This window comes from Aphelocoma coerulescens, unplaced genomic scaffold, assembly GCF_041296385.1.
Source record: "Aphelocoma coerulescens isolate FSJ_1873_10779 unplaced genomic scaffold, UR_Acoe_1.0 HiC_scaffold_205, whole genome shotgun sequence".
Classification (NCBI taxonomy): Eukaryota; Metazoa; Chordata; class Aves; order Passeriformes; family Corvidae; genus Aphelocoma; species Aphelocoma coerulescens.
The window spans coordinates 54,678-70,967 of NW_027183551.1; the positions used below are offsets into that span (position 1 = coordinate 54,678).

Below are 16,290 nucleotides of genomic sequence, written 5' to 3' on the forward strand. Positions count from 1 at the left end.
ACCCCCTGGGAATGTCGCCAAGGGCCTGGAGGTGTCCCCAAACCCCCCTGGAGGTGTCCCCAAACCCCCTGGGAATGTCGCCAAGGGCCTGGAGGTGTCCCCAAGCCCCCCGGGAATGTCCCCAAGCTTCCTGGGGATGTCCCCAAGCCCCCCGAGAATGTCCCCAAACCCCCCCCGGGAATGTCCCCAAGCCCCCCAGGGACGTCCCCACGGTGTCCCCAGGTGCGGGTGAACGTGGTGCAGAACAACCTGGCCCTGCTCATCTACCTGATGAGGATGGTGAAGGCCCTGATGGACAACCCCACGCTGTACCTGGAGAAATACGTGAGTGTCACCTGGGTCACCTCCCTGTCACCTCCCTGTCACCTGTGTCACCTGGGTCACCTCCCTGTCACCCTCTGTCACCTCCCTGTCACCTCCCTGTCACCTCCCTGTCACCTGTGTCACCTCCCTGTCACCTCTCTGTCACCTGTGTCACCTCCCTGTCACCTCCCTGTCACCTCCCTGTCACCTCCCTGTCACCTGTGTCACCTGTGTCACCTGCCTGTCACCTCCCTGTCACCCTGTGTCACCCTCTGTCACCCCAGTGTCCACCCTGATGGACACCCCCACGCTGTACCTGGAGAAATACCTGAGTGTCACCTGGGTCACCTCCCTGTCACCTCCCTGTCACCTCCCTGTCACCTCCCTGTCACCTGTGTCACCTGTGTCACCTGTGTCACCTCCCTGTCACCTGTGTCACCTGCCTGTCACCCTCTGTCACCTCTCTGTCACCTCTCTGTCACCTGTGTCACCTGTGTCACCTCCCTGTCACCCTCTGTCACCTCCCTGTCACCTCCCTGTCACCCTCTGTCACCTCTCTGTCACCTCCCTGTCACCTCTCTGTCACCTCTCTGTCACCTGTGTCACCTCCCTGTCACCCTCTGTCACCTCGCTGTCACCCTCTGTCACCTCCCTGTCACCTCCCTGTCACCAAGTGTCACCCCCACATGTCCCAGCTGTGTCCCCAAGTGGCCCAAACGTGTCCCAAAGTGTCCCTGAGTATCCTCAAGTGCCCCAAACGTGTCCCCAAGTGCCCCAAATGTGTCCCTGAATGTCCCAAACGTGTCCCTCAGTGTCCCCAAGTGTCCCTGAGTGTCCCTAATGTGTCCCCAAGTGTCCCTAACATGTCCCTGAGTGTCCCAAATGTGTCCCTGAGTTTCCCCAAGTGTCCCTAACATGTCCCCAAGTGTCCCAAATGTGTCCCTCAGTGTCCCTAACATGTCCCCGAGTGTCCCTGAGTGTCCCAAATGTGTCCCCAAGTGTCCCTGAGTGTCCCCAAGTGTCCCAAATGTGTCCCTGAGTGTCCTAGATGTGTCCCCCAGTGTCCCAAACATGTCCCCAAGTGTCCCAAACATGTCCCTGAGCGTCCCAAATGTGTCCCCGAGTGTCCCTGAGTGTCTCCAAATGTCCCACCCGTGTCCCCGCGTGTCCCAAACATGTCCCCAAGTGTCCCAGCCGTGTCCCCAAGTGTCCCAAACGTGTCCCTGAGTGTCCCAAACGTGTCCCCAAGTGCCCCTGAGTGCCCCTGGGTGTCCCAAATGTGCCCCTGAGTGTCCCAACCGTGTCCCTGAGTATCCCCAAGTGTCCCTAGCATGTCCCCAAGTGTCCCAACCATGTCCCAACCATGTCCCAACTGTGTCCCCGCGTGTCCCTACCGTGTCCCCGCGTGTCCCAGCCGTGTCCCTGCCGTGTCCCAACCGTGTCCCACCCATGTCCCCGTGTGTCCCAGCCGTGTCCCCGCGTGTCCCTACCGTGTCCCCGTGTGTCCCAAACATGTCCCAGCCGTGTCCCTGTGTGTCCCAGCCGTGTCCCCGCGTGTCCCTACCAGGTCCCAGCCGTGTCCCAGCATGTCCCTACCATGTCCCAGCCGTGTCCCTACCATGTCCCAGCCGTGTCCCCGCGTGTCCCCGCGTGTCCCAAACATGTCCCCGCCGTGTCCCCGCGTGTCCCAGCTGTGTCCCAACCGTGTCCCCGCGTGTCCCAAACATGTCCCCGCCGTGTCCCTGTGTGTCCCCGCGTGTCCCTACCATGTCCCAGCCGTGTCCCCGCGTGTCCCAGCCGTGTCCCAGCCGTGTCCCAGCCGTGTCCCAGCCGTGTCCCAACCGTGTCCCCGTGCGTCCCAGCCGTGTCCCAGCTGTGTCCCTACCGTGTCCCCGCGTGTCCCAAACATGTCCCAGCCAAGTCCCAACCGTTTCCCAACCGTGTCCCCGCGTGTCCCTACCATGTCCCCGCTGTGTCCCTACCATGTCCCAGCCGTGTCCCCGTGTGTCCCCGCTGTGTCCCTACCATGTCCCCAAGTGTCCCTACCATGTCCCCAAGTGTCCCTACCATGTCCCCGTGTGTCCCAACCATGTCCCAGCCGTGTCCCCGCGTGTCCCAGCCGTGTCCCTACCATGTCCCCGCATGTCCCTAACATGTCCCAGCCGTGTCCCTGTGTGTCCCTACCATGTCCCAGCCATGTCCCAGCCATGTCCCCGTGTGTCCCTACCATGTCCCAGCCATGTCCCAGCCGTGTCCCCGCCGTGTCCCCTCACGTGCCCGTCCCCGCAGCTGCACGAGCTGATCCCGGCGGTCATGACGTGCATCGTGAGCCGCCAGCTGTGCCTGCGGCCGGACGTGGACAACCACTGGGCCCTGCGCGACTTCGCCGCCCGCCTGGTGGCCCAGGTGTGCAAGAACTTCAGCACCACCACCAACAACATCCAGTCCCGCATCACCAAAACCTTCACCAAGGTGGGATTTGGGGTCAGGGACGGGATTTGGGGTCGGAAATGGGGATTTGGGGTCAGAAATGGGGATTTGGGGTCAGAAATGGGGGATTTGGGGTTGGGGATGGGATTTGGGGTCAGAAATGGGGGATTTGGGGTCAGAAATGGGGAATTTTGGGTGTGTGACAAGAACTTCAGCACCACCACCAACAACATCCAGTCCCGCATCACCAAAACCTTCACCAAGGTGGGATTTGGGGTCAGAAACGGGGATTTGGGGTTGGAAATGGGGGATTTGGGGTCAGAAATGGAGGATTTGGGGTGTGGGGTGTGGGATCGGGACGGGCCCAGGTGTGCAAGAACTTCAGCACCGCCACCACCAACATCCAGTCCCGCATCACCAAAACCTTCACCAAGGTGGGATTATGGGGTCAGGGATGGGGATTTGGGGTCAGAAATGGGGGATTTGGGGTCAGGGATGGGGATTTGGGGTCAGAAATGGAGGATTTGGGGTGTGGGGTGTGGGATCGGGACGGGCCCAGGTGTGCAAGAGCTTCAGCACCACCACCACCAACATCCAGTCCCACATCACCAAAACCTTCACCAAAGTGGGATTTGGGGTCAGGGATGGGGATTTGGGGTCAGAAATGGGGATTTGGGGTGTGGGGTGTGGGATCAGGATGGGCCCAGGTGTGCAAGAACTTCAGCAGCACCACCACCAACATCCAGTCCCGCATCACCAAAACCTTCACCAAGGTGGGATTTGGGGTCAGGGATGGGGATTTGGGGTCGGAAATGGGGATTTGGGGTCAGAAATGGGGGATTTGGGGTCAGAAATGGGGGATTTGGGGTCAGAAATGGGGAATTTTGGGTGTGTGACAAGAACTTCAGCACCACCACCAACAACATCCAGTCCCGCATCACCAAAACCTTCACCAAGGTGGGATTTGGGGTCAGGGATGGGGATTTGGGGTTGGAAATGGGGGATTTGGGGTGTGGGGTGTGGGATCGGGACGGGCCCAGGTGTGCAAGAGCTTCAGCACCACCACCACCAACATCCAGTCCCGCATCACCAAAACCTTCACCAAAGTGGGATTTGGGGTCAGGGATGGGGATTTGGGGTCAGAAATGGGGATTTGGGGTGTGGGGTGTGGGATCAGGATGGGCCCAGGTGTGCAAGAACTTCAGCAGCACCACCACCAACATCCAGTCCCGCATCACCAAAACCTTCACCAAGGTGGGATTTGGGGTCAGGGATGGGGATTTGGGGTCGGAAATGGGGATTTGGGGTCAGAAATGGGGGATTTGGGGTCAGAAATGGGGGATTTGGGGTCAGAAATGGGGAATTTTGGGTGTGTGACAAGAACTTCAGCACCACCACCAACAACATCCAGTCCCGCATCACCAAAACCTTCACCAAGGTGGGATTTGGGGTCAGGGACGGGGATTTGGGGTCGGAAATGGAGGATTTGGGGTCAGAAATGGGGATCTGGGGTTGGGGATGGGATTTGGGGTCGGAAATGGGATTTGGGGTGAGGGGTGTGTGACAAGAACTTCAGCACCACCACCAACAACATCCAGTCCCGCATCACCAAAACCTTCACCAAGGTGGGATTTGGGGTCAGGAATGGGATTTGGGGTCGGAAATGGGGATTTGGGGTCAGAAATGGGGATTTGGGGTTGGGGGTAGGATTTGGGGTCGGAAATGGGATTTGGGGTGAGGGGTGTGTGACAAGAACTTCAGCACCACCACCACCAACATCCAGTCCCACATCACCAAAACCTTCACCAAGGTGGGATTTGGGGTCAGGGATGGGGATTTGGGGTCAGAAATGGAGGATTTGGGGTCGGGGATGGGGGATTTGGGGTCGGAAATGGGGGATTTGGGGTTGGGGATGGGATTTGGGGTCGGAAATGGGATTTGGGGTGAGGGGTGTGTGACAAGAACTTCAGCACCACCACCACCAACAACATCCAGTCCCACATCACCAAAACCTTCACCAAGGTGGGATTTGGGGTCAGGGATGGGGATTTGGGGTCAGAAATGGAGGATTTGGGGTCAGAAATGGGGATTTGGGGTCAGAAATGGAGGATTTGGGGTGTGGGGTGTGGGATCGGGACGGGCCCAGGTGTGCAAGAGCTTCAGCAGCACCACCACCAACATCCAGTCCCGCATCACCAAAACCTTCACCAAGGTGGGATTTGGGGTCAGAAACGGGGATTTGGGGTCGGAAATGGGGGATTTGGGGTTTGTTGTCAGAAATGGAGGATTTTGGGTGTGGGGTGTGGGATCGGGACGGGCCCAGGTGTGCAAGAACTTCAGCACCACCACCACCAACATCCAGTCCCGCATCACCAAAACCTTCACCAAGGTGGGATTTGGGGTCAGGGATGGGATTTGGGGTCAGAAATGGGGATTTGGGGTTGGGGATGGGGATTTGGGGTCGGAAATGGGGGATTTGGGGTCGGAAATGGGATTTGGGGTGAGGGGTGTGTGACAAGAATTTCAGCACCACCACCACCAACATCCAGTCCCGCATCACCAAAACCTTCACCAAGGTGGGATTTGGGGTCAGGGACGGGGATTTGGGGTCAGAAATGGAGGATTTGGGGTCAGAAATGGAGGATTTGGGGTGTGGGGTGTGGGATCGGGACGGGCCCAGGTGTGCAAGAGCTTCAGCACCACCACCACCAACATCCAGTCCCGCATCACCAAAACCTTCACCAAGGTGGGATTTGGGGTCAGGGACGGGATTTGGGGTTGGAAATGGGGGATTTGGGGTTGGGGATGGGATTTGGGGTCAGAAATGGGGATTGGGGTCAGAAATGGAGGATTTGGGGTCAGGGATGGGATTTGGGGTTGGGGATGGGACTGGGAATGAGATACAAGGTGTGCGATCTGGGATTTTGGATCTGGAGTCAGAAACGAGGAATTCGGGATTTAGAATCTGGGATTTTGGGATTTGGGGTCAGGAATGGGGAATTTGGGATCTGGGATTCTGGATTTGGGGTCAGGAATGGGGAATTTGGGGTTTGGGATCTGGGATTCTGGGTTTGGGGTCAGGGATGGGGAATTTGGGGTTTGGGATCTGGGCTTTGGGGTCAGGAATGGGGAATTTGGGATCTGGGATTCTGGATTTGGGGTCAGGAATGGGGAATTTGGGGTTTGGGATCTGGGATTCTGGGTTTGGGGTCAGGGATGGGGAATTTGGGGTTTGGGATCTGGGCTTTGGGGTCAGGAATGGGGAATTTGGGATCTGGGATTCTGGATTTTGGGGTCAGGGATGGGGAATTTGGGGTTTGGGATCTGGGATTCTGGGTTTGGGGTCAGGGATGGGGAATTTGGGGTTTGGGATCTGGGCTTTGGGGTCAGGAATGGGGAATTTGGGATCTGGGATTCTGGATTTTGGGGTCAGGGATGAGGAATTTGGGGTTTGGGATCTGGGCTTTGGGGTCAGGAATGGGGAATTTGGGGTCTGTGATTCTGGATTTTGGGGTCAGGGATGAGGAATTTGGGGTTTGGGATCTGGGCTTTGGGGTCAGGAATGGGGAATTTGGGATCTGGGATTCTGGATTTGGGGTCAGGAATGGGGAATTTGGGGTTTGGGATCTGGGATTCTGGATTTGGGGTCAGGGATGAGGAATTTGGGGTTTGGGATCTGGGCTTTGGGGTCAGGAATTTGTCATCGTTTTGCCCCCTGCCAGAGCTGGGTGGACGACAAGACCCCCTGGACGACGCGCTACGGCTCCATCGCGGGGCTGGCCGAGCTGGGCCACGACGTGAGTGGCACCCGGGGCACCCCAGGGGCACCCCAGGGACACCCCAGGGACACCCCAGGGGCATCACTGACACCCCAGTGACACCCCAGTGACACCCCAGTGACACCCCAGTGACACCCTGAGTGACACCCGTGCCACCCCAGGGACACCCCAGTGACACCCCAGTGACACCAGTGACACCCCCAGGGATACCAGTGACACCCTGAATGACACCCGTGCCACCCCAGGGACACCCCAGTGACACCCCAGTGACACCAGTGACACCCCCAGGGATACCAGTGACACCCTGAATGACACCTGTGCCACCCCAGGGGCACCCCAGTGGCACCAGTGACACCCCAGGGACACCCCAGTGACACCCTGAATGACACCAGTGACACCCCAGGGACACCCCAGTGACACCCTGAATGACACCAGTGACACCCCAGTGACACCCCAGTGACACCCCAGTGACACCCTGAATGACACCTGTGCCACCCCAGGGGCACCCCAGGGGCACCACTGACACCCCAGTGACACCCCAGGGACACCCCAGGGACACCCCAGTGACACCAGTGACACCCCAGGGACACCCCAGGGACACCCCAGGGACACCCCAGTGACACCAGTGACACCCCAGGGACACCCCAGGGACACCCCAGTGACACCCCAGTGACACCAGTGACACCCCCAGGGATACCAGTGACACCCTGAATGACACCTGTGCCACCCCAGGGGCACCCCAGGGGCACCAGTGACACCCCAGTGACACCCCAGTGACACCCTGAATGACACCAGTGACACCCCAGTGACACCCCAGTGACACCCTGAATGACACCAGTGACACCCCAGTGACACCCCAGGGACACCCCAGTGACACCCTGAGTGGCACCAGTGACACCCCAGTGACACCCCAGGGACACCAGTGACACCCCAGTGACACCCTGAGTGGCACCTGTGACACCCCAGTGACACCCCAGTGACACCCCAGTGACACCCTGAGTGGCACCAGTGACACCCCAGGGACACCCCAGTGACACCAGTGACACCCCAGTGACACCCCAGTGACACCCTGAGTGGCACCTGTGACACCCCAGTGACACCCCAGTGACACCAGTGACACCCTGAGTGGCACCAGTGACACCCCAGGGACACCCCAGTGACACCCTGAATGACACCAGTGACACCCCAGTGACACCCCAGGGACACCAGTGACACCCCAGTGACACCCCAGGGACACCCCAGTGACACCCTGAATGACACCAGTGACACCCCAGTGACACCCCAGGGACACCAGTGACACCCCAGTGACACCCTGAGTGGCACCTGTGACACCCCAGTGACACCCCAGGGACACCAGTGACACCCTGAGTGGCACCAGTGACACCCCAGGGACACCCCAGTGACACCCTGAATGACACCAGTGACACCCCAGTGACACCCTGAGTGGCACCAGTGACACCCCAGGGACACCCTGAGTGGCACCTGTGACACCCCAGTGACACCAGTGGCACCCCAGTGACACCCCAGTGACACCCTGAGTGACACCAGTGACACCCCAGTGACACCCCAGGGACACCAGTGACACCCCAGTGACACCCTGAGTGGCACCAGTGACACCCCAGGGACACCCCAGTGACACCCTGAGTGGCACCTGTGACACCCCAGCGACACCCCAGTGACACCAGTGACACCCCAGTGACACCCTGAGTGACACCAGTGACACCCCAGTGACACCCCAGGGACACCAGTGACACCCTGAGTGACACCAGTGACACCCCAGTGTCACCCTCAGTGACACCCTGAATGACACCAGTGACACCCCAGTGACACCCTGAATGACACCAGTGACACCAGTGACACCCCAGGGACACCAGTGACACCCCAGTGACACCCTGAGTGGCACCAGTGACACCCCAGTGTCACCCTCAGTGACACCAGTGACACCCTGAGTGGCACCAGTGACACCCCAGTGACACCCTCAGTGTCACCCCCATGTCCCCGTGTCACCTCCATGTCTCTGTGGGTCACCCTTGTGTCCCCCCAATGTCCCCAACGCCCCCAAATGTCCCCAAACGTCCCCAATGTCCCCAATCCCCCACTGTCCCCAAATGTCCCCAAACATCCCCAAATGTCCCCCAAGTCTCCCACTGTCCCCAATGCCCCCAAATGTCCCCAACGCCCCCAAATGTCCCCGATGTCCCCAACACCCCCAAATGTCCCCGATGTCCCCCGTCCCTTACAATGCCCCCCAATGTCCCCAATGTCCCCAACGCCCCCAAATGTCTCCAATGTCCCCAATGCCCCCAAATGTCCCCAATGTCCCCAATGCCCCCAAATGTCCCCAATGTCCCCAAATGTCCCCAATGTCCCCAATGTCCCCAAATGTCCCTGATGTCCCCCATCCCCTACAATATCCTCAATGTCCCCAACCCCCCCAATGTCCCCAATGCCCCCAAATGTCCCCAATGTCCCCAAATGTCCCTGATGTCCCCCATCCCCTACAATATCCTCAATGTCCCCAACCCCCCCAATGCCCCCAAATGTCCTCAACGCCCCCAATGTCCCCAACCCCCCCACATGACCCCGATGTCTCCCATCCCCTACAATGTCCCCAAAGTCTCCCACTGTCCCCAAATGTCCCCAATGTCCCCAGATGTCCCCTCTGTCCGCAGGTGATCAAGACCCTGATCCTGCCGCGGCTCCCGGCCGAGGGCGAGCGGGTGCGGAACATTCTGGAAGGGCCGGTGGTCAGCAACATCGACCGCATCGGGGCTGACCACGTGCAGACCCTGCTGCTGGTGGGTGAGGGGGGACACCCCGGGGACACCCCGGGGACACCCCAGGGACACCATGGGGACACCATGGGGACACCTTGGGGATCCTGGGGACACCTCGGGGACACCCTGGGGACACCCTGGGGATCCTGGGGACACCTCGGGAACACCTCGGGGACACCCTGGGGTCACCCTGGGGACATGGGGACACCCTGGGGACACCTTGGGGATCCTGGGGACACTCTGGGGACACCATGGGGACACCATGGGGACACCTTGGGGATCCTGGGGACACCGCAGGGACACCCTGGGGACACCCTGGGGATCCTGGGGACACCTCGGGAACACCTCGGGGACACCCTGGGGTCACCCTGGGGACATGGGGACACCCTGGGGACACCTTGGGGATCCTGGGGACATCCTGGGGACACTCTGGGGACACCTTGGGGACATGGGGACACCTTGGGGATCCTGGGGACACCGCAGGGACACCCTGGGGACACCCCGGGGGCACCTTGGGGACACCATGGGGACACCCTGGGGACACCCTGGGACACCTTGGGGACACCTTGGGGGTATGGGGACACCCTGGGGACACCTTGGGGACATGGGGACACCCTGGGGACTTTGGGGACACCCTGGGGACACTCTGGGGATCCTGGGGACATCATGGGGACACTCTGGGGACACCTTGGGGACACCATGGGACACCTTGGGGACACCTTGGGGGTACCTTGGGGGTATGGGGACACCCTGGGGACACCTCGGGGACACCCTGGGGACATGGGGACACCTTGGGACACCCTGGGGACACCCTGGGGATCCTGGGGACACCCTGGAGACACCTCGGGGACACCCCAGGGACACCCTGGGGACACCTTGGGGATCCTGGGGACACCTTGGGGGCACCTCAGGGACACTTGGGGCCAAATTGGGGACACCTTGGGGACACTCAGAGACAAGACGTGTCCCCAGTCCTCCCAGTGTCCCCAATGGTGTCCCCGATGTCCCCACAGAAGCTCTGTGCCCCTGTGCTGGGGCTGTCCCCAATGTCCCCAATGTCCCAATGATGTCCCCAATGTCCCCAATGATGTCCCCAATGTCCCCATGATGTCCCCAATGTCCCCAATGTCCCCACAGAAGCTCTGTGCCCTCGTGCTGGGGCTGTCCCCATGATGTCCCCATGATGTCCCCAATGTCCCCAATGATGTCCCCAATGTCCCCAGTGATGTCCCCAATGTCCCCAATGTCCCCAATGATGTCCCCAATGTCCCCACAGAAGCACTGTGCCCCCATGCTGGGGCTGTCCCCAATGTTCCTATGATGTCCCCAATGTCCCCAATGATGTCCCCAATGTCACTCTGATGTCCCCAATGTCCCCATGACGTCCCCAATGTCCCCATGATGTCCCCAATGTCCCCATGATGTCCCCAATGTCCCCATGATGTCCCCAATGTCTCCAATGTCCCCACAGAAGCACTGTGCCCCTGTGCTGGGGCTGTCCCCAATGTCCCTATGATGTCCCCAATGTCCCCATGATGTCCCCAATGTCCCCAATGATGTCCCCAATGTCCCCACAGAAGCACTGTGCCCCCGTGCTGGCCAAGGCGCGTCCCCCCCCCGACAGCCCCGAGTCCTACCGGGGCGACTTTGGCTACCTGGGGGGGCTCCTCTGCTCCCACGTGGTCAAGGCGCGGGCGCAGGCGGCCCTGCAGGCCCAGCAGGTCAACAGGACCACGCTGACCATCACCCAGGTGACACTGGGGACACTGGGGGACATCGGGGACACCGGGGGGATTGGGGGGAATGGGGACATCAGGGGGATTGGGGGGAATGGGGGGATTGGGGACATCGAGGGAATTGGGGACACTGGGACATGGGGGACGTACAGGTGGCCCTGCAGGCCCAGCAGGTGGCCAGGACCCTGCTGCCCATCACCCAGGTGACACTGGGGACACTGGGGGACATCGGGGACACCGGGGGGATTGGGGGGAATGGGGACATCAGGGGGATTGGGGGGAATGGGGGGATTGGGGACATCGAGGGAATTGGGGACACTGGGACATGGGGGGCACAGGTGGCCCTGCAGGCCCTGCAGATGACCAGGACCCCGCTGACCATCACCCAGGTGACACTGGGGACACTGGGGGACATCGGGGACACCGGGGGGAATTGGGGGGATTGGGGACATCGGGGGGATTGGGGGGAATGGGGGGATTGGGGACATCTGGGGGATTGGGGACACTGGGACATGGGGGACGTACAGGTGGCTCTGCAGGCCCAGCAGGTGGCCAGGACCCTGCTGACCATCACCCAGGTGACACTGGGGACACTGGGGGACATCGGGGACACCGGGGGAATTGGGGGGAATGGGGGGATTGGGGACATCGAGGGAATTGGGGACACTGGGACATGGGGGGCACAGGGGGCACAGGTGGCCCAGCAGGTGACCAGGACCCCGCTGACCATCACCCAGGTGACACTGGGGACACGTGGGGACACTGGGGATACTGGGAGGATTGGGGGATTGGGGACATGGGGGACACAGGTGACCCTGCAGGCCCAGCAGGTGGCCAGGACCCTGCTGACCATCACCCAGGTGACCTTGGGGACATCTGGGGGACCCTTGGGGGGACATCAGGGGGATTGGGGGAATGGGGGACACAGGTGGCCCTGCAGGCCCAGCAGGTGGCCAGGACCCTGCTGACCATCACCCAGGTGACACTGGGGACACTGGGGGACATCAGGGGGATTGGGGACATCGGGGACATGGGGGGCACAGGGGGCACAGGTGGCCCAGCAGGTGACCAGGACCCCGCTGACCATCACCCAGGTGACACTGGGGGACATCGGGGGGATTGGGGACACTGGGACATGGGGGGGTACAGGTGGCCCTGCAGGCCCAGCAGGTGGCCAGGACCCCGCTGACCATCAGCCAGGTGACACTGGGGACATCGGGGACGTTGTGGGAGGGGGACAGGGGAAGGGGGGTCTGCAGCCACCCGGTGCCAGCCCGGGGGGGTCACTGGGCCCTCACCTGGGTGGGCTTGGGGACACCTGGGGACGAGGGGTTGTGGGGACACCTGGGGGACACCTGGGGGACACCTGGGGGACACGTGGCCACCCTGGAGGGTCCCGGTCCACGCAGGGGTCACCTCTCTGGGACCTGTGTCCCCCGTGTCCCCCTGGGACTGATGTCCTCCCACGGCCGACTGTGTCCCCAATGTCCCCAATGTCCCTGACTGTGTCCCCAATGTCCCCGACTGTCCCCAATGTCCCCGACTGTGTCCCCAATGTCCCCGACTGTCCCCAATGTCCCTGACTGTCCCCCGTGTCCCTGGCTGTCACCCGTGTCCCCAGTGTCCCTGACTGTGTCCCTGCTGTCCCTGACTGTGTCCCCAATATCCCTGACTGTCCCCAATGTCCCTGACTGTCCCCAGTGTCCCTGACTGTCCCCCGCTGTCCCCAATGTCCCTGACTGTCCCCAATATCCCTGTGTCCCCAATATCCCTGTGTCCCCAATATCCCTGACTGTCCCCAATGTCCCTGTGTCCCCAATGTCCTTGACTGTGTCCCCAATGTCCCTGACTGTCCCTAATGTCCCTGACTGTCCCCAATATCCTTGTGTCCCCAATGTCCCTGACTGTGTCCCCAATGTCCCCAATGTCCCTGTGTCCCCAATGTCCCTGACTGCCCCTAATGTCCCTGACTGTGTCCCCAATGTCCCCGTGTCCCCAATGTCCCTGACTGTGTCCCCAATGTCCCTGACTGTCCCCAATATCCCTGTGTCCCCAATGTCTCTGTGTCCCCAATGTCCCTGACTGTGTCCCCAATGTCCCCAATGTCCCTGTGTCCCCAATGTCTCTGTGTCCCCAATGTCCCTGACTGTGTCCCCAATGTCCCCAATGTCCCTGTGTCCCCAATGTCCCTGCCTGTGTCCCCAATGTCCCTGTGTCCCCAATGTCCCTGACTGCCCCTAATGTCCCTGACTGTGTCCCAAATGTCCCCAATGTCACTGACTGTCCCCAATGTCCCTGTGTCCCCAATGTCCCTGACTGTCCCCAATATCCCTGTATCCCCAATGTCCCTGCCTGTATCCCCAATGTCCCTGACTGTGTCCCCAATGTCCCTGACTGTGTCCCCAATGTCCCCAATGTCCCCAATGTCCCTGTGTCCCCAATATCCCTGTGTCCCCAATGTCCCTGTGTCCCCAATATCCCTGTGTCCCCAGTGTCCCTGACCGTGTCCCCGCTGTCCCCGCAGCCGCGCCCGACGCTGACGCTGTCCCAGGCCCCGCAGGCCCCGGGGGGGCCCCCGCGCCCCCCCAGCATCATCAAGGTCCCCAGCGCCATCGCCCTGCCCGTGCCCGTGCCCGTGCCCGTGCCCACGCTGGCCCCCGGCCGCCCCGGGACCCCCACCCAGCCCTCGCCGCCACCCCCCAAGTTCATCGTCATGTCCTCGGCCAGCAGCGCCGGCCAGCAGGTACGGGGGGACGGGGACGGGGACATCGGGGACAGGGGGACAGGGGGGATATCGGGGACAGGGGGACATCGGGGGGACTCGGGGGACCACCGGGGACAGGGGGACATCAGGGACAGGGGGATATGGGGACATCGGGGACAGGGGGACGTGGGGACATCGGGGATATCGGGGACAGGGGGACATCGCGGGGACTCGGGGGACCATCGGGGACAGGGGGATATTGGGGACAGGGGGACATCGGGGGGACTCGGGGGACCATCGGGGACAGGGGGACATCAGGGACAGGGGGATATGGGGACATCGGGGACAGGGGGACGTGGGGACATCGGGGATATCGGGGACAGGGGGACATCGCGGGGACTCGGGGGACCATCGGGGACAGGGGGATATTGGGGACAGGGGGACATCGGGGGGACTCGGGGGACCATCGGGGACAGGGGGACATCAGGGACAGGGGGATATGGGGACATCGGGGACAGGGGGACGTGGGGACATCGGGGATATCGGGGACAGGGGGACATCGGGGATATCGGGGACAGGGGGACATCGTGGGGACTTGGGGGACCATCGGGGACAGGGGGATATGGGGACATCAGGGACACAGGGACGGGGACATCGGGGACAGGGGGACATCAGATACAGGGGGACAGGGGGACACAGTGATGGGGATATGGGGACATCAGGGATATGAGGACAGGGGACATCAGGGACAGGGGGACATCAGATACAGGGGGACATGGGGACAGGGGGACAGGGGGACATGGGGATGGGAGACATGGGGATAGGGGGACAGGAGGACACAGCGATGGGGATATGGGGACATCAGGGATATGGGGACAGGGGGACATCAGGGACATGGGGACACAGGGACAGGGGGACATGGGGACATGGGGACGGGGACATTGGGGACACGGGGGACATCAGGGACATCAGGGACGGGGGACACGGGGATATGGGGACAGGGGGATATGGGGGACATGGGGACAGGAGGATATGGGGATATGGGGACATCAGGGACAGGGGGACACGGGGATATGGGGATATGGGGAGAGGGGGACGTTGGGGACGGGGGGACACAGGGACAGGGGGATATGGGGACACGGGGGGACAGGGGGATATGGGGGGCATGGGGATAGGGGGATATGGAGATACAGGGACACGGGGACACGGGGATATGGGGACATCGGGGATATGGGGATATAGGGACATGGGGATATGGGGATATGGGGATATGGGGATATGGGGGTACGGAGACATCAGGGACAGGGGGATATGGAGATATGGGGGCACGGGGATATGGGGATATGGGGACATAGGGATATTGGGATATGGGGACATCAGGGATATTGGGATATGGGGACCCGGGGACATCACGGACAGGGGGATATGAAGATATGGGGACACGGGGATACAGGGACACAGGGACACGGGGACACAGGGATATAGGGACACAGACATTGGGGACACAGGGACATTGGGGACACAGGGACATCAGGGACATGGGGATAGGGGGACACGGGGATATGGGGACGTGGGGACATCGGGGGACATGGGGACATCAGGACACTGATGAGGGCACATGGGGAGGGACAAGGAGGGGACGCGGTGGGGGGGACACCGGGGGGACAACAAAGGGGGCACAGGGGACACGGAGGGGACAAGGGGGGGCCAGTGGGGACATGGAGGACACGCTGGTGGCTGGGGGTGGGGGACAACGGGGACATCGAGGACACGCTGGAAGGTGGGGGAGGGGGACAATGGGGACATGGAGGACACGCTGGAAGGTGGGGGAGGGGGACAATGGGGACATGGAGGACACGCTGGTGGCTGGGGGAGGGGGGACAATGGGGACATGGAGGACACGCTGGTGGCTGGGGGAGGGGGACAATGGGGACATGGAGGACACGCTGGGAGGTGGGGGAGGGTGGGGGACAGGACACACCAGGGCCACCCACGAGGTGCCCCCCCTTTGTCCCCCCCCCCCCCAGGTGATCACCCTGAGCACGTCCCCCGCGCCCACGGCCACCTCCCCGGTCACCACCACTGTCCCCAGCGTGCAGCCGCTGGTCAAACTGGTGTCGGCTCCCGCCGTGCCCAGCGCCGGCGGCGCCGGCGGCGTGTCCGGTGCCGCCGGCGGCGTGGCCAGCGCGGCGGTGCAGAAATACATCGTGGTGTCCCTGCCCGCCGCGGGTGACACCAAAGGCGCCGCTGGCGCTGCCACCACCCCCGCTGCCCCCGGTGCCACCCCCCCGGCCCCGCAGTTGTCCCCAAGCGCCACCGCCACGGTGGCCACCGGCGGCGGCGGCGGCGGCGGCAGCGGCGCGTCCCCGGTGGCGGCCGTGGTCAAGGCGGAGGCTGGGGACAGTCCCCAAGGGCCGGCGGGGGCCACCGCTGGCACCTTCGGTAAAGCCAACGGGACCCCCGTGGGTGGGACACAGGAGCCACAGGGCGGGCAGTGACCGGGCAGTGGCCGGGCAGTGACCGGGCAGTGGCGGCCAGGGGAGCAGAGGGTCAGTGAGGGG

General features: G+C 62.0%; 1 protein-coding gene across 1 annotated transcript in view; it reads left to right on the forward strand.

Annotated features, from left to right (window-relative positions):
* Positions 1-16,290, forward strand: part of TAF6 (TATA-box binding protein associated factor 6) — a 32,636-nt gene extending 16,346 nt beyond the window's left edge. Inside the window, exons 8-14 of the mRNA XM_068999026.1 lie at positions 223-324; positions 2,593-2,775; positions 6,456-6,530; positions 9,185-9,310; positions 10,867-11,040; positions 13,550-13,768; positions 15,757-16,290. Coding sequence (XP_068855127.1) covers positions 223-324; positions 2,593-2,775; positions 6,456-6,530; positions 9,185-9,310; positions 10,867-11,040; positions 13,550-13,768; positions 15,757-16,227 — 1,350 coding nt within the window. The 3' untranslated portion in view covers positions 16,228-16,290. The remainder of the gene's footprint in view (positions 1-222; positions 325-2,592; positions 2,776-6,455; positions 6,531-9,184; positions 9,311-10,866; positions 11,041-13,549; positions 13,769-15,756) is intronic.